This window comes from Scatophagus argus, chromosome 2 (genome assembly GCF_020382885.2).
Source record: "Scatophagus argus isolate fScaArg1 chromosome 2, fScaArg1.pri, whole genome shotgun sequence".
Taxonomy (NCBI): domain Eukaryota; kingdom Metazoa; phylum Chordata; class Actinopteri; family Scatophagidae; genus Scatophagus; species Scatophagus argus.
The window spans coordinates 11,506,949-11,527,667 of record NC_058494.1 but is presented as its reverse complement, the minus strand read 5'-3'; the positions used below and the strand labels follow the sequence as shown (position 1 = coordinate 11,527,667).

Here is a 20,719-nt window from a genome sequence, read left to right as displayed (position 1 = left end):
TATTGAACTTGTGGTCCTTTCTTCACTTTCTTTCAGAGAACACACATAGCTGCCATGTGATAAGAGAGAGTCATGCTGTATGACTGTGGAACCAGCTGGTGTGTGAGCTTTTGTTTAACACCTATATGTTTTTCAGTCCACTGGTTCCCCTCATTTTCCCTCTATTACACACACACACACACACACACACACACACACACACACACACACACACACCTTCAGCATAACTTTGTCATTAAACTGCTAGAGCTAGCTCATGTACAACCATATTGTTTTGTTATGAGGCTGTTATTGCCTTAAGTAAAACAGATGCTTTACTGTTACAGTCTGACACACATTACTATCATTGTGAATAATGACTATGCTAGGGTGCATTACAGAAGCTGGCTGAATGATTTATGTTTACATTATGTAAAGAAGGAAATGAAGAAAAGAAATGAAAAAAATATGATAGCACTGTGTCAAAATTGAGTCCATATTCTTGTAGACAAGATAACCTGATTTACAAAAGGGTTTTTCTTAAGTTACTTCAACTTGCCTCTCTGTCTTTCTGTCTCTGAGAAGGTTCTGAAGTTCAGTGGCTGCACCTTAGCAGACATGCTTTGTTCTGTACATAGTCTGTTCTCCATGGGCAGATTATGGTGTTTAAATTTTAAAGTCTTCAAGGAAATTCCTCCTTCACCTCACTCTGGTCAGCAAGGGCACAATATACCTGAAGGATGCCAGGAAAATGGTCAAAACAAAGCAACAGCAGAGACAATATGTTTGTGTTTTAACAGCATGCAATGATGAAATGTGTGAGAATTGGCCTCTGGATGAAGAAAGTGATGCAAAACGGGATGAGGAAGGTCTTGACTGCCTTTCTGCAAGGTCACTGAGAGGTTTTGTGAAAAGCTAAGTCAGAGCCAAGCTGATGACAGCCTCTTCGTTCACGCCTGCCCATGATCAGTCAGCAGCAGAATGTGGTATTTAGTTATACACATGCATGGGATTCGCCAGATGCTCCTAAATGACAGAATGGATGTCCATATGCTCAGGGACAGTTTGTGCTGGATTCAGCCAGACAGCAGCTCATATGTTCTAAAATTCTGTGCTGTTCTAAACATGTAACCAAAAGCTACCACAAAACCCAGGTTTCACGCAAATTTGATTATTTACTGAATAGCTGGGCCACATTGTTAATTTGTCATGTCCCTTATTTCTGCAATGACACAAGGAAACATATAACAGACTATACACATCTGTTTCCACGTGAAGTATGAACAAGATGTAAGATGCATTTATGACAATTAAAATAAAAACAAGCAAAAACAAACAAACAAAAAACAACCAAAATGGCTGGATAAGTCTGTTAAAGATTCTTCTTTAGCAAATGATCCCTTTCAGTTTTTAAAGGCACCACATGCCAAATTTAAGTTTGTGTCGTGTTTAAAATGCAGAAACAAATGGAAGTAATTTGAGGAAATTAGAAAAATGACTACCAATGTCTTCCCACAGAGTCAGCATTAACATGTTGTACGTTATGTTGCCTTCCTGCAGAAATGGAGACATTTACCCAGTTACTATAGCAAGCAAAAGCATGTTGTGATACAATATAAAATATACACAAAATAGGACTATGCTCTGCAGTTCGTGACACAATATTAATCTGGATCATGAAACCAAATTCATACAATTGCCTTTGTATGCATGTTGCTCAAACATCTACAGCAGTTCAGTGTTTCAGTGTTTAATTTGCTGCAAACAAACTTCAAAACATCTGTGCAAATAATGGCGCCTTCACGCCTGTGTTTGGCTTGATCCCTCAGCTGATTCAAACTGTTACCAAGTCACATGAACGCAGCACCTCCCCGTGCTCACCTGTAGAGAGGTGGAGTGCGTTCTTGCGGCGCCACGTGCCACGCGCACGCGGTCAGTACCGGTTTGGATAGTAGTGGTGCACGAGCTACGCAGCCGCGGGTCCCGTCTGCCACACACGCTTATCGCGCGCCAAAGCCGAGACAACACGGACTAACCGAACGGGGAGAAACGAGAAGGGAAAGAACCGAGAGAAGAGGAAGGAGCAACGCTTTCCTCGACGACTCAGTTTTCGTGAAGGTAATAAATGATGTTATCTTTGTGTTTTGTAATATCGTTCAAGTTTTTGCGCAGAGAAACGCGCTGTTGGTAGCACGGGATGCTTTCTTTGTTGTTTTCTCCTGGATGGCATGTTTTGCTTTATGCCATCCCAAATGTTAATATCAGGCAGCAAGCTTCTGCCAGCCAATGTCCACTCACTTTACCCACACTTGTCTGTGAGGAGCGGAGTACTCTTCATTTTTTCTGACACGTCGCTGAAAGAAAAACCGCTGCGGTTCGTAAGCTGTATCTAACAGAAAAACACTGCTTGTGCCCAAGTTTCGAGGCGTGAAAAGCTAAACGTGACTGTTAAAACGTTAAAACCCTTTAAAATTGTGTTCAGCTAGACGCGATGTGTTACTCGAGGTGATGCACTGTGGTTTGAACAAAGACAAAGTGACACTCGTGTTTAGGCTGAGAGAGCATAGAAAGAGACGGCGAAAACTGAGCTTTTTGTGCTTAAATGAGAAGAACCACAGTTCTTTCCAGACTACGTTTTCTTTGCTCACTCCCGCGCTAATAAAGACGTCGCCAAACGCGCTTCAGATAAGTTGGCTTCCATTACACTCTTGTCGAACACACGCTCAATGGACTAAGTTTATTATCGACGGGCTGTTCAGCGTCTGGACGTGTGTCAGCGGTTCAGCACCGCGGACAGCGATTTGAGCTGGAGACAAAGATTAAACGGTAGGCGTAACAAACAGCTGACTCTAATTATATTATGGAGGATGTAGTCAATAAATAGAATGCATGACATACTGTCTTATTTAACCACCGACCAAGAATTACAATGATTTATTAGTTTTAAATTGTCTGAAAACTACTGACAAAATAATATGAATGCACAGGTGTCATGGAGGCACAGTCGTCAGCCAGATTTTTTTGAATTAAATTGAGAATTTGTTCTTTTTCAGGCTACATAGCCCACTTTGTCTGCTTTGTCTGATCAGTAACTAATGGTATGTTAATTACAAAAAGTTATTTGAAAGTAGATGAATCTTGATTCATTTGTAATTTCAATACAAAATAAAAAATCTGATTAACCTGGAATATGTTTTCAGCATTAGGCAGTTCACTGGTTGACACTGTGGCTGACATTCAGTCCTCAGTATGCCAGCCAGACAAATACAATACAAATTTAGACAGGGACAGCGTGGGCTGCAGGGGATTATTTTTCTGCAGTTTTTAAAAAGAGAAAATGGTTTGAAGTCACTGTCCAATACAGACTGCACCCTGCCTACTCACAGTCTCTCCAGATGAGAAACTACTTGTTGCAGTGAAGCAGACGTTTATATGATAGGTTATTCACAATGCAGTAGTAGTTCAGTCAGTGACTTAAAGATGGAAAAATACCACTTGTGTAACATTTTCAGTTTTTTTTTTTCAGTCTTATTTAAATTTTTCAAAAGTTACATTTGTACTATTTTATATTTTCTTTTCTTTTTTTTTGCTTTCAGCTTCAGGCGTAATCTTATCTACTGACATTTTTAACCCCTGTTTAGCAGGCAGTGGTTATTTCTCATCTCTGGTATGCAACTTCACAGGCTAGTTTAAATGGGCAAATGTTCTAAGATGCAGAGATCCACAGACTATGTTAACAAAATGCTTTACAGCTCTGTCCATGAGTCCTGTCATTAAAATCCTGCTGACCTTCTTCCTTTTTTGCTCTACCCATGTGTCTCAGCAACACCACCACAGGTCATCAGTAATTCACATCTGCTAAAGAAATATGAATATGCTATTATACACTGTGCCTATGCAGCACTACTGTACTACCTAGCACAGGTCACTTGATGTTATGGCTAGTTAGTTAGTCAGCTATGACAAAAGATCTTTTCATACCACCTACTGGTAAAAGTTAATGTAAGAAAAGAATTACTGTTTTTTGTACAGTCCCAGTGCTTTTTGTAATATTATGTCATGCTGTGTGGAGAACATTCAAAATAATGTTTATACGGGAGATTAAGTATCTTAGAGAATCTAAGGCTTAGCAATATTAGTGTAGCTGCACAATTAATCAAGATGGTGGCCAAGCCAAGTGTACAAAACTGCTGCAGAAATGCCCACAGATCATTTTCTTCAGCTGTCAGAAGACACATTACACCATCGTGATTTCTTTTTCTTTTCCTTTTTTTTTGTGAAAATGATAATTGTGATGCAAAAAAAAATAAAAAATGTGATGCTTTCCCATAAATTGTGAAACATGCCGCAATCTTAATGTCTGTTAAAATATTAGTACTAATAGCAGTGTTAGTGATGGGTCCTGTTTTATCTTCCTTTCTTAACCCTTTACTAACTTCACTTAGTATGTAACCATGCTGCACAAATCTGTTAAGCACAGATGATAAGCATTCCCCGAAGTCAACTCTCTGGGCTGCACCGCAGTGGTTTCAGTGATCACTCACACTCTGATGAACATCCTGCTGGAAATATCCTCAAAAAGTAAACACAGTGCTCTGCACTGCTCCATTTTTAAACACCTTAAAGTGTAACACTGATCCATTTCTAAGTTTGGATTTAGACTGGTAATATACAGTACAGTACTGTGCCTTTTACACAAATTCTAGTAGTCACCGTCCTTTATCTCCAGTGAGATCAAGTCTTTGTTCTGTGTGTGTGTGTGTGTTTGAGTACCTACATGACTGTGTTATCCAGTGTGTCCTGTATATATTTTGTCCCATAATCTTGTGTGATGGATTTGTGCCTGTATGTCTTTCTCCTGTTTTCCCACCCACTCCAACATGTAAATGCACAACCAAATAGGAAGCCTTGTTATGGGACTCGCTCATCAGTCCGATCATGCTTGACTAATTCGGTGCCCTCTTCTGTATAGTGTTGCCTGGCGACAGGGCCAAGTCAAGCACTTATAAATGGGAGACTTGTTCTCACAACAAACAAGGGAAAATGGATGTTAGTGCCATTTCTGTGGGTCACTGTTTTTTGATACCAGAGTCAATGGAGAATCAGCCCTTTTAGAGATCACTACTGTGCCATTCACTTGGGTTATTAGATTAAATAGGCCTCCTGCTTGCCATCTTATCAAGTCATGATTATCTTTGTTACAGGTGTGTCTACTTGAAGAATTTAAAATCTTTGTTCAGGCTCTCATGTATTATCCTTACTATTAATTATTCATGATCATTAGAAGATACTGAATTTAGAGAACAAGCTGACTGACAAGCTTTGCATGCACTTTCTGATCATGATACTGTATGAAGGAATACACAGGGGATGACAGCTCAAAGCCAAATCCACTTGCTAAAAGACACAAGGGAACTGCCTTTGGAACAGCATAAAAGGCTTGGGTGATATCCAGAGCTGCCCCATCCAATTAAGATGATCTGACTTTACAGAACGAGAGCCGCACTGCATTATGATGCAGGCTGATCTTGGGTCTTGAGGGTGATGGAAAAGAGCACCATCTACATCGGGTCAGCTGGTTCAGTTGTTTGCTTGCTAATGTGCTGCAACATTTAACAGCCAACTGACTGATTTAGAAACACGAATCCTGTGGTTTCAAGAGGTGGGAGTATGACACGGAAATTTCCACTTCATGTTCTGTCTTGACAGTTCGCACCAAAACCACAACCTCTGCTGTTGGGTAGATGATATGTCTTAAGTTGTCTGGCCTGCAGCAGGGATCTGTTTTCCTTTTATTGGTGGGCATGCTTTCAAGGGAGGGCTGAGGCATCTCCAAAATTAGACCACTTAGAAATCATTCAAGATTTTTAACTCCCTACTGGAAACCAGCATAGCTCAAAGACAAGGGTTGATATATGAGAGCATATGGAAACAAAATGTTCTCTGCAATATAACTTTGACTGTTAGAATTGCACAGTTCAGACAAAACAACAATGATTATTATGCTGAAACTGGAGACAAAGAACATGCAATTTGTAGCTCTGCTAAATCATTAATGTTACACAAATTGCTCAGAGGTTTGACACAGTCTCCCCAGCTGCACAAAAGAATTGCTCAGTTTTTCTCTAGTTTATTTTGCACAATATTATGTTTGTACATTTCACAAAAAACTTAATTACTTAAACTCCTTGCCATGCATGGGCCTAAATTATTATGCTAGGGAGTATGTAGCCTTTTTTAAACCAGGTATTGCATAAACATTTTGTTATAGACTGACTTTGACTGTAGTCTTAAAAATGTAATTTTGTAGGCCCTTACTGTGTATGTTTCAAAGTGCTTTCATTTTTTCAAAAACATAGAATTCATGATCAAAATAGTATCAAACATGAGGCTTGTGGGATTATTTGGATTATTTCTATACACAAAACTCTAATATTGAGTATTTATGACTTGGGGGGCGGGAGTGTTCTTGTCGTAACCATTTTCCTTAGAGCAATATAAAATAGGTGATTGTTTTTCTCACTATGACTGCTGTATGATACAGTTTTAAAATTTCACATTTGGATTTGTGATGCGTTTTTGATGATGATATAATGGCTATAAAATCATTTGTCTGCATCATTTATTTTATTGTAACTTTATAACATTAAAAGACATTTTGGACAGTCCAATTTTTTTTGTTTGATATATTCCAGGGTGATGTAACTGTCACCTCATGGATGTTTGTGGGCCTCAGTGCGTTATGCGTATAAATATGTACATGTATATGGTAGGCATATGCAGTGTTTGACTTTAACTAAATTTGCTGAATCTGTACAAGCAAATCTCAGCAGGCCAATGATGTAGGCTGACACGTTCATCCAGCTGTGTCTGTGGCTTCATGGCGTATCTCTTCTCTCATGCACTGGACCAGCATCAACCAAAAGTAACCAACTCCCACGGTGCTAGTTGCCTGTCCACAGTAGAGGAACTGCACTCACAGCCATGGTCTCTTACAAGGGGTGATGGATAAGTTTGTGGCCTGAGGTGGAAGGAAATGAGTTATACAGCTCTCATCCCATGCATGTGCAGTTCAGCTCTATGAGTGCTTATGCAGAAAATGTTAAGGTAATAATTTTTGCTATTCTGTTTTGGGTCATTGAAATTAGCATTTCGGCACTGTTTGAGAAATTAGACAACATCGGCCTTTCTGCAGCTTTCCGCTCTCTATGTGTCAACATGAACAGAGGTAACCGGGGGGAAGGGGTAATTCCTGATAATGGACACCTCCTGGGGTGTTATCCCTCCCAGGTAGTGCTGAGCCACAGCTATGAATACACTAAACCACAGTGAAAAATATCCCAAGCCATCAACTTTCTTCTGGCTTTTAAAGAGAAGTCAGGATCAAGTTGTGAAAAATTCAACTCCTGGATGAGTTCCAGTTCAATGGCAAGTTCAGGCATCTCTTTGCTGGGAAGGTCTGTGTTTAACATAGTATTCTACATCATTTGAAAAGTCTGGAGACATCTGTGTTTCTCTTTGTTTTTCCATTGTATTTCTTATTGGTCTTGGAAAATGTGTGATATTTGTGGGTGAGCTGTTTCAATTAAAGCTGACAGAAGGTTAGGTTCACGTTAACAATGCAGACAGTAGAAGGCTGCCCTACTTTTGGTGATGACGTGCCCTTTACTGTAGCAGTGGTGTGCCTTACTTGATGCCAGCATGACCTCTGCACCCCTAGTGGCTTTGTTCAGTATCATGCTAATAGTTGAAAATGTAAACACTATCACTTTTAATTAAATCTCTTTGAAAAGTGTTTTTTCATTGTAGATTTTATAGGTCTTCTGCAAAAATCTGAATCTGAATCAAGAATATTTCTATAATTTTAATGTGATTAATTTAAATAAAAATGCAGTTTATTATTTTGGATAATAGAAATCCATGAGGATAACAGTAACAATGGCAAAGCCTCTACCTAATTTATTGCCATATTTGTGGACTGTAGTCTATTAACAGGTTCAAACAGATTTTTAAAGGAAACGCTGATGTTTATGCAGGCGTGTGAGTGTTTTCTGTGTCCCTTTGCAGACAGAGGGACCACAAGGCTTTTTTTGGTCACAGTGGCTTTGAACATCTAATACAAAGCATTTCTCAATATAAATAAAACCTGTTTCTCAGCTGAGATCAGTCACCATTCATAATCCTCTAGGGACCAGAACAATGAGTAGAATTATTAGTATTCATGAAGGGTTGAATATGCCAATACGGCCTGTGTGGCAGTGTGCGTTTGTGTGTTGTAAATTAAGTGAAGGTAAGGCTTGATCAAACCGGTTGGAAACATTGTCAAAAACCCAAATTAATTTGACCTACAACCTTCTGTCCATAAACTGGTTAGACCCTCATTTCTAATAGCGATAAAAAAAATCACAGGTTCAGACTGGATTATGGTTTTGAGTCAAGGAAATGTTTAGCTTTTTGTCTGGTCTCCCATCAGTCCTCTCTCCAATTTTAGCTGGTGTCAGGCGTTGTTCATTCATATATCTAATTGTTGGTATTCCCCATTATACTTCCCTTGACCTGTGAGTGGGACCCTGGAGCGCTGCATACATGCTTCAAGGTCCTTTAGCTAGCAAGCAAGAGTGTGTATGTATATTTAGTTGGCCCATGCAGTGATCTGATTGTTCTTTACACATCCTAATGCAGACAGTGAGGCGTATGTTAGGGCACAGTTGCTGGCACAGAAAACATGTTGCTAACCTTGATTATTTGCAGACTTTAATTCTGCTAGAAGGTCACCCAAACTGGAGTAAGTGCCTGAAGTTCTTTTCTAAACAGTTTACTTGTGTAACTGAAAAACAACAAAATAAAAAAAGTGTACTTCTGATCTTCTGATCTAACTTAAATTGTGGAAATGAGCAAGATTAGATTTTAAGTATCCAATTGAAACAAATTCCTATCCTCTCCCTGCAGGCCTCCCTCTAAAGTTACTTCTCTGAAATCCTCTAGTCCCTAGAATAACCAAATGTTAGTTGTTATGTACATACTTGATGTAAGTTACTTATGCCAGTACATTATTATAAGTTAACATCCTTATTTTAACCAAAAGCATGATTTATCTGAGTAGTTATGTGCCAAAACCTAACCAAACTAAGCCTGTTTCATACTGTTAATAACACTCCAAAAGTCATAAAATGTGAAATATTTGTCAGCAAGTTTTATTTTGAAGGTTCAATACAATTTTGCATTTTTGTCATTGCTAATTTAATGGCAGACCCCCTGAAAAAGTGATGTTTGAAAAGTGATGTTTGAAACCCAAGCTGCTGTATTGTATGAGTTGTTCTTGCGGTCCTTTGTGTCCTTTTTGTTGTTGTTGTTGATGTATGACTTTTATTTTTCAGGTGTGGCTTTTTTGTCATTACAGTACCTTTGTCTATTTTTTGATGGTGCTTGAAGGTACCACAAGCCTAAATAGCTCTTCTTCTGTGTCTTTCAGTAATGACAACCCTATTATAACCCTAACTCTTCAGTAATGATAGCCATACACCTAAAGGATAACCCTGTGAGTGGTAAGCATTAGGTGCAACCAGCATGTCAGTGCATGCTCTTGGTGCTGTACCACTAAAAGCAGCCCACTTGTTGAGGGAAGTAACACAAAAAGGTCTGTGAGTGTAAATCATCTTGTCCCCAAGTTGTAGCTTGATGCTAAATGACTGAAAAAAGATCCCTTATACAGTCATTGTAAATGAATGGCCACTGATTGCACCACGATCAAGAATAGCTCAGGTTTAATGATAGTCATTTCTCATTAAAGCTGGTCTTTTGTGCTTTAGTGAATTCTGACTGATTATGCATGCATCCCAACTGCTTCCAATCACCATCGCCCTTCTGGCAAAACATGCAGACTTGTAGTTTGTAGTCCAGTCTCAATAAGAAAAACTAAATTATTTATGACTAAAAATAGGATTTCCTTTTTTTTATTTTAATTGTCAGATTGGTTTAAAGTCATGTAATCTCCAGTAAAAAGACACAAAACAGATAAACAGTGTTACATAGGAAGAATAGAAATGAATACAAGATTTAAAAAAGAAATGACAGAACAGCCTGTGCATGTAGATCATACAAAACGTATTAATAGTGTGTTCAACTTAAAACAATAGTTTTTTAGGATTTATTGCTCTTTGTGTCTAAGAAATGGGGCTTTAGGGATGAGATCCAGAGTGCATAGTTAGTTAAGTTAGGCGCAGGAAATTAAAATATGTCTAGCACTGATATGTCTAGCAATTTGTTGAGATATCAGTTGCTGCATATTCTAAAAAACTTTCTTCATAACCATTATCCACACATCACCTGTACCTCTGCCTGTGCTGTCTCTTGAGACACTGGTTCTGCAAAGCAAGTTGGCAAATGTGTAGAGATCTCCCTACTTTATTCCACTGAGGCTTTACATCCATCTATGATACAAGACGCTGATCCATGGAGAGAAATACATGCCATGAAACTTGTGAAAAGTTCTAAATCCTTTCACATATTCACTCAAGCTTTCCAGTCCCACAGTGGGTGCTCAGTATGGCAACCCACTGAGAACTCATTATGTAAAATCAATTCCTTTCAACGCATATCCCATGCCAAGCAACCCCCAGTGCTTCAGCTTCCGGCAAATGTGGGCATCAGCTACTATACGAATAGATCCATGGTTTTATGCGGTGAGCGCACACATTCATATGCTGACACATACTGCACACCATCTGCAAGGCTGCTTCTGCAGCACCAGATGTAACGGAGCAGGAGTGGATTTGTATCAGATATTAGGGGCTGTGTGTTATTGGAGCAGAATATATAGGAAAGACAAAATAAACTTGGTCGTGTAATCCTCTTTTCAGATTTGTGGTATGAATTATACAGTATTTTTTTTTCTTTACTGGCTGGAGGCAACATGAAGGCAGTCAAACGAAAGACTTTACATAATGTTTTTCCAGACATGCCCCACTAAACCATTAGCCCTGCACAATGTGGTTATTCAAGTTCTAATGAGAGATGTGGAGGAGAAGGAATCTTTCCCAGATTTCTTTCTCAGCTAAGAGGAAGAAAGTCTTCTGTTAAGGCTACCTGTTATCATATTTCCATTTATTTCTTTCCATTCATTCCAAACTCATCTCTAACTGGAGTCATCTGCTATTATTTATATGGAGGTTTTTTGTGTGAGGTTGCAGCAACTGTGTAAAATCTTATTTATGTATTAACTATATTCAAGAACAAGAACAACGACAAAAACATTTCTTGGTTTGAATAGATTACATCATATCTTTAGCTGTCCCCACTGTAACAAGAGCTGTCCACCATTGTTAATATGACCACATCCTCAGGTCAAGTTGATTTGCTTTATATACAACATGATAATGTTCTCCAACTGCTACATAATTGTTTCACAATTTTTTCAAGAAAGATGTGACTCAGTGTAGTAAATTTCATTCCTTTTGCCTTTAGGAGACAGTATGTACAAGTAGTGTCCTCAAAAAGAAAATATCCAACGTTTTTTCTAAAAATGTCATTGTAGGGTTATTTTTTATTATTATTATTATTATTATTACTATACTGAATAACTTTTTTCTCCAGTTATCCTATTCTCTGTCCTTAAAGTCAGTTTTATTTGCTCTCAGAATTTTTTTTTCTTTGTAATAATTTTGTAATTTGCCCACCTACAGCTTTGGTGAAGCAGTTTCTTCTTTTCTTTCCCTCTCCTAGCTTTCCTTTCTGCCAGCGGTGCCCCCTGCTGTTGAGGCTGTGGTATGAGCCTATGTGGCAGGAAGGCGCTGACGTTGCTGAGCAGCGTGTTCGCTGTTTGTGCCCTGGGCCTGTTGGGGATCGCCGTGAGCACCGACTACTGGCTCTACCTGGAAGAGGGCGTCATCCTGCCCCTCAACCAGAGCACCGAGATACGCATGTCCCTCCACTCTGGCCTCTGGAGGGTTTGCTTCTTGGCTGGTGCGTTAGTATGAAGTCTGCAACATAAAAAATATTTTTAAAGGCAAGGAAAACCAGATGTATCTTACTTCAGTCAGTATTTTTATTTTATCCAGACTATCACTGTCCAGCTTTATGACCAATTACAAAGTGACTCTTTTGACTACAACAAATTTAAATGAATGGTAAATACTGATTATTCCAAGTAAATTATATTGCACAAGTTGAAGTTATACTTAAGATGTAGAAGATTTATGTTTAGTTATCCATGAAGTAAATCTACAGTATGACCCTTTAGTTGGAAATAAATTCCTGTTGTAGAAAAAAAAATACAAAATAAAGGTGCAGATTCACCAGGATTCCCAAAGATATAGCAGTTATGCACTAAGAAAGGTATGCAAAGGAACTTCTGCCACAAACAAGCAAACTTTTAGATAACAGCATTCATGCAGGATTAGCCAGCCACTCTGCATGAACTCATTGCATGCAAAATCTTAATCCCGTCTTTGAAATAATTGTACATGTTTGTGCATATTCATAGTTACTGGTGAGCTATTTGTGAATTCAGCAGTACCACCATGAAATTTACAAAGAATAGATATTAAATAGAATTTATAAAGGTTATTAATATTTCGTAATGACCAGCACCGTTAGAAATACTTTCCATCAACTCAGAGTTGTTTGTATTTGACTTTGGTGAATTTGGGCCTCAGTGTCTTGTGTTTCTATACAATGTGTGTATTGTACATGCACAGTCTTTCTTTCCTCTGACTTTCATCCTTTTAAGTCCTTACTTAGCGATTGGATATTGGAGCATGTTTATTTTAACCTTGCCTGAATCTCTGTGCAACAATATGACCAGTAGATTTCCATACTCTTCTTTAATTCTGTGCATCCTTGAGAGTATTTTTACTCCAGTTGAAAGATTGGCTTTGCTAGACGTCTTTCCTCATGACTTACCCACTGGCTGACTTTAGTTCTGTGGCACCAGAGGCACCTTGGATTGATGCAGAAAACCCTTGATTCCTTGACAGTTTTTTTCTTTCCCGTCTTTTTTGCCCTGCATCTCTTTTGTACCACAACACAAAACAAATATTACATACAGCAATGTATTTTGACAGTGCATGCTTGAACACCTTTTGGCCTTTCACAGCGTTGTTCCTCCCCAGCTTCACCGTCACAAAGGCATGCTTGGAGGTCTTGAAGAAACACTAACTGGTAGATTTCATTCTTTTTTAGAAACACAACTCTCCAAACAAGTGTTGCCCCAGAGTAAACCAGGTATCAACTTTGCTCTCATCCTTTGCTTCCTGTGGTAATGGCAACAGTTCACTGTATCAATATGCTATGTTACTCTTGTTGGATGTGATTTGTTGATGTTGAAACAAGAACCTTTGTGCACTATTTCTTGTTGGACTCAAAGATATTTCTCCTTGGACCTTTTAGAATGTTGGAGCTAAAAAGTTGAAAACGATTTTTGTTTTGCAAATATGTGTATTAGTTAATTTATCCTTAATATTATTCCATTTTTACTGTTGAATTGTTCCATTAACCCCTCTTCCACAAATGATCCTGTTTCAGGGTTAATCACTCAGTCACAGCAAATATGTAGGCAGTCCTGTTGTGATTAGGTAACAGATGTTTCCCTGTTATGTAGTAGGCCATTGCTACAGTATAAATGGCTAATGGACCAGTGTGTGTTTTAAGGGCAATTGAGTGGCCTTATTGCCCACTTAACTGTTCTGGTTTGACCTAGAAACAAATACTGCATGCTGTCACAGTACGGTGTTACACCAGAGAACGTGAACAAGGTTGTGTCGTGTTTTTGCTGGTATTGATGTTGGTTTGAGTTCATTGGGTGTTTGGCTGTTAGCATTTAGTTCCAACACTAATTCACGTATAGGATCTCTACCCATGCAGCCAGTGCTTACAGTTTGCCATTGTGAGTAAATTATGCTCAGTCTAGAACACTGGACTGCTTATGTATTAGACTGCAAGTGTTGCCATGACATGGCAGTGTGTTCATACAAGGTAAAGCATACAAGCATACAAGCAATAACTATCCAAAACACAGCAAAATGGTACAAATATGTGCCAGTATACATTTTGCACTGTATATATTTATGTATATATGTATATCACCTAATCCAACACCTCCCAGTGTGTGGGGTTAATGAAGTGTTGATGAAGACATCAGTTGCAAGAAGTGTGTATTTGTGTGTCACTGTGTTTTGGTATCAGACTTTGTACTGCATGTGTCAAAGTGATAACGGGGAAGGTGGTAAAATCTAATGTTCGGTGCTCCTCGTACAAATACTGAAAGAAATGAAATGTTGTATGAAGCATGTTTTAACTCACTAAGCTGTAAATTTGTTTTTAAATGGCATTTAATAGCTGCTTGGATGAAATATGCTGAAATTGTATGATAGACATCACACAAAATTTACTCATGCCAGTAGAAGAAAATAAATCATGTCTAGCTGCTGAAAACTTGACATTTGTGATATGCAGTCATATTGTACTGGCACAAGTGTTATCATCATACAAAGGCTACACCCATGCCGGGCCATGTCTCTGTGTTTGACTTCATTGCAGTGGCCTAGTTAATTAGTAGCATAGAATGCTGAACCCTCTTTCCAAGATTTATGTGAAGTTTTAATGAAAATATTTCTTTCCTGGTCCTTTGTTTTAGGGGAGGAGAAAGGCAGATGTTTTACCATAGAGTATGTGATGCCCACCAACGTCCAGATGACCTCTGAGTCCACTGTTAGTGTCCTCAGTAAGTAACTGCTCTAACATCACTAGTAGCAGCAATGTTTCATTTGGGTGAAACTGTTCCAGCCCCACTATGAACTGCAGTAGCAGCTAAGGCCACAGCAGTTGCAGCAAACATGGTTGTAATAGTAGTAAAAGCGTAGGGTACAATCTAACTTACCTGCTGCTCTATAAAAAACAGATAGGTGTTAGTGACTTATTTGTGGTCTTATGTTTGACAGATGTTATTTGATGCAGGATGTTTCCGTCCCCATTCTCTGAGCTGGAATGTCCTCCCACCTGTAGGCCCCACCCTCAATGCACAGGACCCAAAGGACCCAACATTTGAATGCCTGTGACCACAAAATACTTCAGAGGTCCTATGTCCCTTCCCTTGACAGGTTATTCGCCACACAAGGCAGACCTGCAAAATATTAAGCAGGTGGTTTTGATGTTGTGGCTGATGGGTGTGTATGACAAGTCTGACCCAAATAGAAGTCATGCAACTTGGGCCCACACCTGTGCACTATATTGTTATCTGTGTAGTTTGTCCTACAGCCACTCAAGGTCCCCAGCTGACTTCCAAAGATGAGCTTTGATGTCACATAATTCTAGTAGCAGGCTAGTAAGACACGGCTAAACTTGTTGATGATCTAGGTGCATTTACTTGCCTTACAGCCCTCTGAAGGTTGTCATAACATATTCGTTGAAGTAGACAAGTTGAGGGAAATTAAATAGCCAAAAGATTATTAATTCACCCCAATTTTCCAGTCTGCTTCTCCTGTAAGCAAATAAAGGTAAAACACTTGTAAGATGCAACAAATAACACACTTTTGATAAGCCAGTTCATATCAAATGGGTGATTATTCTTGCAAATACAGATTTAGAGAAGAAAGAGAGCAACAGAAGAAAGACTTGGGACATGAGAGAATTGATGTGAAGATGTGAAGATGAAGAAGTGGCAGAAAACTGAATGTGAAAGAAGTGTACACGTGATAAAGAATTCACTCCCTGAAATGAAGGCAGCATAGGCAGTAAGGATTGGATGTTCAGTGATAATAAGAGTTAATTGGTTTCTTTCTGAAACCGAGCTGAAATTTAAAATCCAGAAAATCCACATACTTCTAGGCACACTGATAAAGTTAAGTTAGCATACAGTATGAATTAGATGCAAGTCTGAATTTCAGATGGAGGGATGCAGAAATAGATTGATAGAGAATATAGAATAGATAGAAAGACTTACAAAGATTTATTTTTTCTAAGGCAGGGTCTAAATCTTTTTATTCAGAACTGTAGTTTTTCCTCAGTTTGTTTCAGACTCACTTTCACTTTGCTGTTTTGTTTTGTTTTTTTCATTCTGTCAAGAACCCATGTGGTGTTGAGTATTAACAACAAATTGGAAAAGCCATGTAAACCACACAATCCAAACTATTTAAATAACCAGTTCCATTAAGGTTATGTCCATGGACATCTGGTCCACTTAGCTGGAAGAGTGACGCTTTGTCTAATGGAGAACACAGTGGGGCTCTGGAAAGAAAGATCACACACATGCTTTACTTCTGGGAGGTGCAGTGCCATTTGCTCACAGTAGGGAGGTCCAGATCCATCTTAATATAAATAAACAATCATGTCCCAAACTCATGAAATGCTGACTTGACAAGCAAGACCAAGCTCAGTGGTAACCCTCATGTTGCAACTCTATGGGGAACAGCTTCCATTAGCCACAGAAGAAAATGCACAAAACAAAGACAAAATCTCATAAAGTTTGCATTAGGACAAAGTAGTCCAGGAAAGTCCAGGTTCCTAATACGGTCTTAATCAAACTAATCAGAATTTTCTTCCTTCTCACAGAGATGATCCGTTCTGCCACACCCTTCCCTCTGGTCAGCCTCTTCTTCATGTTCATTGGTTTTGTACTTAGTAACATCGGCCACATACGACCTCATCGCACCATCCTGGCCTTCGTTTCTGGAATCTTCTTCATCCTGTCAGGTGCTTTGTTTGGCTTTTACTCAGAATATATCCAAACTAATAAACTATTGCAGAGTTGGTTCAAGTCTAATCTGTATGACTCAAATTTAAGAAGAGGACACACAATGAACATATGTTTATTGTTCTGACAATCTTTACCATATGCATGGTTTATCCATCTGATTCATTTAAGTTTTAAATTTGTGTCTGTTTTTACTTCCCTTTCTCTCTCTCTCTCTCTCTCTCTCTCTCTCTCTCTCTGCCTCCCTCAGGTCTCTCTCTGGTAGTCGGTCTGGTGTTGTACATCTCCAACATTAATGATGAAATGTTGAACAGAACCAAAAGTAATGAGGCCTACTTCAGCTATAAGTATGGCTGGTCATTTGCCTTTGCTGCCATCTCCTTCCTGCTCACTGAAGTAAGTGTAGATAATGTAACCTTGTGTTATCATGTGTGGGTGGGTTTTACATGCATTTTTCACATTTTTCACACAACTAGTGCCCTAAACCTTTTGTACCAACTGTTACCCTAAAATCACCCTTCTTTGTGTGTCACAAAAAGGACAGGAAAGAAATGCATTACGCATCAGACGTTTGGATCTTTCAGCATCTTTATTTTGCCAAATCCCTGGGTTGAGATATGAACAAATGTAATGTATGGGGTTGTGAGAAACAGTCCTCATAACACGTGATCATTTAAGGTTAATATAATATGGTGCATATTTAGTAATTTTCTTTTGTGGGTAATTGATTCTGCCTTTCAGCCAAACAAGTCTGCAAGTTGCATGTGCTGTTAATAATTGAATGTTGCACTGACAGAAAGTGTTTTTCCTGTTACACTCTGACTTGAGTGAACTTTTGTTGGCCATTTGTCAGAATGGGAAGAAAGACAGAAGACAAAATTCCACAAAAATACAGCAAATACACACATGCTCGCTTCCATGAACACATTTGACTAAGCCATGATTCAAGTGCTCACTTTAGGGGTTTTTTGCTTATGGTTAAAGGGCAAAACCATTAATCATCAAACATAATGCATTTTTTCATTTGACAGTAATTTGCAATTATATATTCCATGTAGTTCTTTCCAGTGGCACTAAGAGACACTGGCTAATAATGGTGATCATTAACCTTGTATGTCTAGCCTTCACTGGGCCATTTTTCCCATTTATAACACTGTTTTCATTAACAATAGCCTCGAAATGCTGTGGAATCCAGTAGATAAAAAATTAAAAGCAGATAAAACTGATCTATAGATCTATAGGAAACAGAGGCACAGTGAGGATATTAACCCCAAAGGAGAGTAAACTCTGTCTCCTTGCCTCCATTGTTCCTCAGACGGCAGGTGTCATGTCGGTGTACCTGTTCATGAAGCGCTACACAGCAGAGGAAATGTACCGGCCCCATCAGGGCTTCTACCGGCCCCGCCTCAGCAACTGCTCAGATTACTCCGGCCAGTTCCTCCATCCAGACGCCTGGGCTGGACGTGGCCGCAGTCCCTCCTCCATCTCCTCTGAGGCTTCCCTCCAGATGAATTCATCCAACTACCCTGCTCTCCTCAAGTGTCCAGAGTATGAACAAATGTCCTCCTCACCTTGCTGAGGCAGAGGATTAGTTGCTGTGTAAGCACCATGGGGGTCATTTTGATCTAACTGGATTTTGGCATAAAATTGTCCAGCAAATTGATATTATCCAGCTTGTATCGCTCCCTATCAAGTGCCCTGACTATGACCTCCCTGCTGCCGATTTTCTTAATTTACACCTTTTGGTTCTGTGGGGAGCAAAACTTAAGTTAACGGTTAGCCGGTTCATTTTATCCTCAGCTAACCTGTCCTATTTCAGGGAGAACTGTGAGAGGATGAGAGAGGTAAGAGTTGAACCAGCTTGTATTTTTTTTTCTGCTTTTTCTCAAGCTTGCAGCAGTAGGTGACTAGAAACCTGCTGAACTGATCAAGGGTGAAGTCATCCCAAACTTGAGCAGGATTACACATTTGCACATTAGGAGACACGAAGAGTTGAAAAGAGGAACTAGAACTGAATAGGAAACCACGTGCAATGGATGCAGAGCCTGCAGGTTTTCAGAATTAAATACTATAATGTGCATCTAGCCAGAAAATGAAATTAAGTCAGCAAATCAAAGAAACTAGCCTTTTCCTCAATTTACTCATAAGAACATCACTCAGGCTGTGCAGACCTTAAACTTGTAAAGGTTAGTAAGGTTGAAATAAAATTATTAAAGCTCCCTCCTCCTACAAATTGTACATGTGCAACAGCTGTGCCAGAGCAAGAAAGTTTCACTCACACCCTCAACTGTCATTTCCCTCCTGCTTTTTGTTGCATTATAGGTGTTCATCACAGCATGTTTATGTGAGCTCACATGTTAGAACTCAGCTTGGGCTTTTTCATGTTCAAGTGTAGAGCTTTTGACGAATGTGATTTTCAACCACTCAGAAAGATTATTTTATTGACATGCCATTTTATAAACAAACCGTTTGACCAGGGTTACATGCTGGTGGAGCAACGTTTTCACAGATGGTTTTGACCCTCCATCGAAACATCACCCCTTAGTCTGCCCTCTTTATCAAGTGTGACTTTTAAATTTTAACTGACTTAACTTTTAACTGACTTTTAGTAAACACACATATATTCCTCCTATAGTTTGCAGAAGACATTAATTATTGTGCAGCCACAGGTGTTTCTTAACTTTACAAGCTGTAAAAGTGAACAGTAGAAGGCTTCTTTGGTCCCTTTGAGTAAATTAAATATTGTCACCAAAGGAAAGGTTTGTATTATGGTGTGCTAGTCCAGATATATGACATACATTCTAAATTGTAATGGTTCTATAACCTTTGTGTGTATTACTGTATGTTCTTGTAAAGTAAACAGAAAACGAAAAAGGTTTTCTTTATTTACTCTCATAGCCCATTATGAGATAACAACACAGGGCTGTCATACACAAGTGTTTCAAACAATACAGATGTACATAAGCCTTTTATTGTCAGAGAACCTGCGATTGCTGTATACAGTGGTCTCTTCGTTAGTCAGGTAATTTAAGACAGAAAGTATATTTAACCAAACTTTAAAGAGAAAACAAGCAGTAGGCCTACTGGGGCAACACTAATGATATTTACCAGGTCAGAGTTATAAAACATTTCTTAAGTGTTTAAATGACTTGAGAAGGCCAAAGGGGAGAGGATGGAGTCTGTGTGGTCATGGTTTTGATGGACAGTGTGAATGAGTCAGGTGGCAGGAAAAGCTATTTTGTTATGGAGCCATTGAGAATGTAAGATTTGCTGAAGGAAATACTGCTAAATGAGATTTTTTAAAAAATGTTTAGTAAAATACCTCTCCTATAGGGATTTATTAACTCAGAATATAGACACATATTTTTCTAATTTACTCCCTTACAATGACATGATACTCTTAAATGTTTGACATACAAACACACCTGCAATTCTCAGCATGTCAAGGAAGAAGGTGTATCCAGGCTAAGTGGCTTGAGTTTAAGTATTGAATATATACATTTCATGCAGCAGTAAATGTGAGTAAACATATTACGGAGAAGCATTTTGTCTTGTGCAATAATTTTGTTAGTTTAATATGTTATTAACATTATTATTATTGTCAGTATGTAATGTTGCATAGTGTGAACACATAGTTTTAATGGCACGCAACATTTCATCGCTGGATCGTGGTACTCCACCTGCAGTACATATAAAAAGATAAACACAAACTTTGCTACGCTAAGCTAAGTTTGTTCTCTCATGCACTGTTTTAGTACATAGAACAGCTACATCTTGTTCATTTCAAACACTGTAAATATGAAATCATCTGTGTGTGTATATAGATACATTTTTGTATAGATGGCAGTACATGTAAAAAATAAAACTAAAAAAAAAAAATTGGTTGTTTTGTTGTTGGGTAAATTCATTTGAAATATGTGTCACGGATGCTTTGCCTTCTCCATCACATTGAGAATGTGAGCTTTTACATTATGGTATACTTATTGAAGTATTAAGATGGTGTCATTGTTGGACATGAAATGTCAATATCTTTTCATGATGTTAAATGTGCAA

At 38.7% G+C, this 20,719-nt stretch overlaps 1 protein-coding gene across 1 annotated transcript; it reads left to right on the top strand.

Moving 5' to 3' along the window:
* Nucleotides 1-1,593: 1,593 nt before the first annotated feature.
* On the top strand, nt 1,594-19,281 carry LOC124069665 (voltage-dependent calcium channel gamma-5 subunit). The gene is made up of 6 exons (XM_046409024.1): nt 1,594-2,097; nt 11,701-11,940; nt 14,612-14,698; nt 16,525-16,665; nt 16,917-17,062; nt 17,982-19,281. The coding sequence occupies exons 2-6, from the start codon at nt 11,745-11,747 to the stop codon at nt 18,243-18,245; spliced, it is 834 nt and encodes a 277-aa protein (XP_046264980.1). The 5' UTR covers nt 1,594-2,097; nt 11,701-11,744; the 3' UTR covers nt 18,246-19,281.
* Nucleotides 19,282-20,719: the final 1,438 nt, after the last annotated feature.

Excerpts from the sequence above, each read along its gene's own strand:
- LOC124069665 (XM_046409024.1), top strand. The coding sequence starts at position 11,745 with ATGAGCCTATGTGGCAGGAAGGCGCTGACGTTGCTGAGCAGCGTGTTC. Across the intron at positions 14,699-16,524 it reads GTCCACTGTTAGTGTCCTCA|AGATGATCCGTTCTGCCACA; the intron begins GTAAGTAACTGC and ends TCCTTCTCACAG. Across the intron at positions 17,063-17,981 it reads TCTCCTTCCTGCTCACTGAA|ACGGCAGGTGTCATGTCGGT; the intron begins GTAAGTGTAGAT and ends ATTGTTCCTCAG.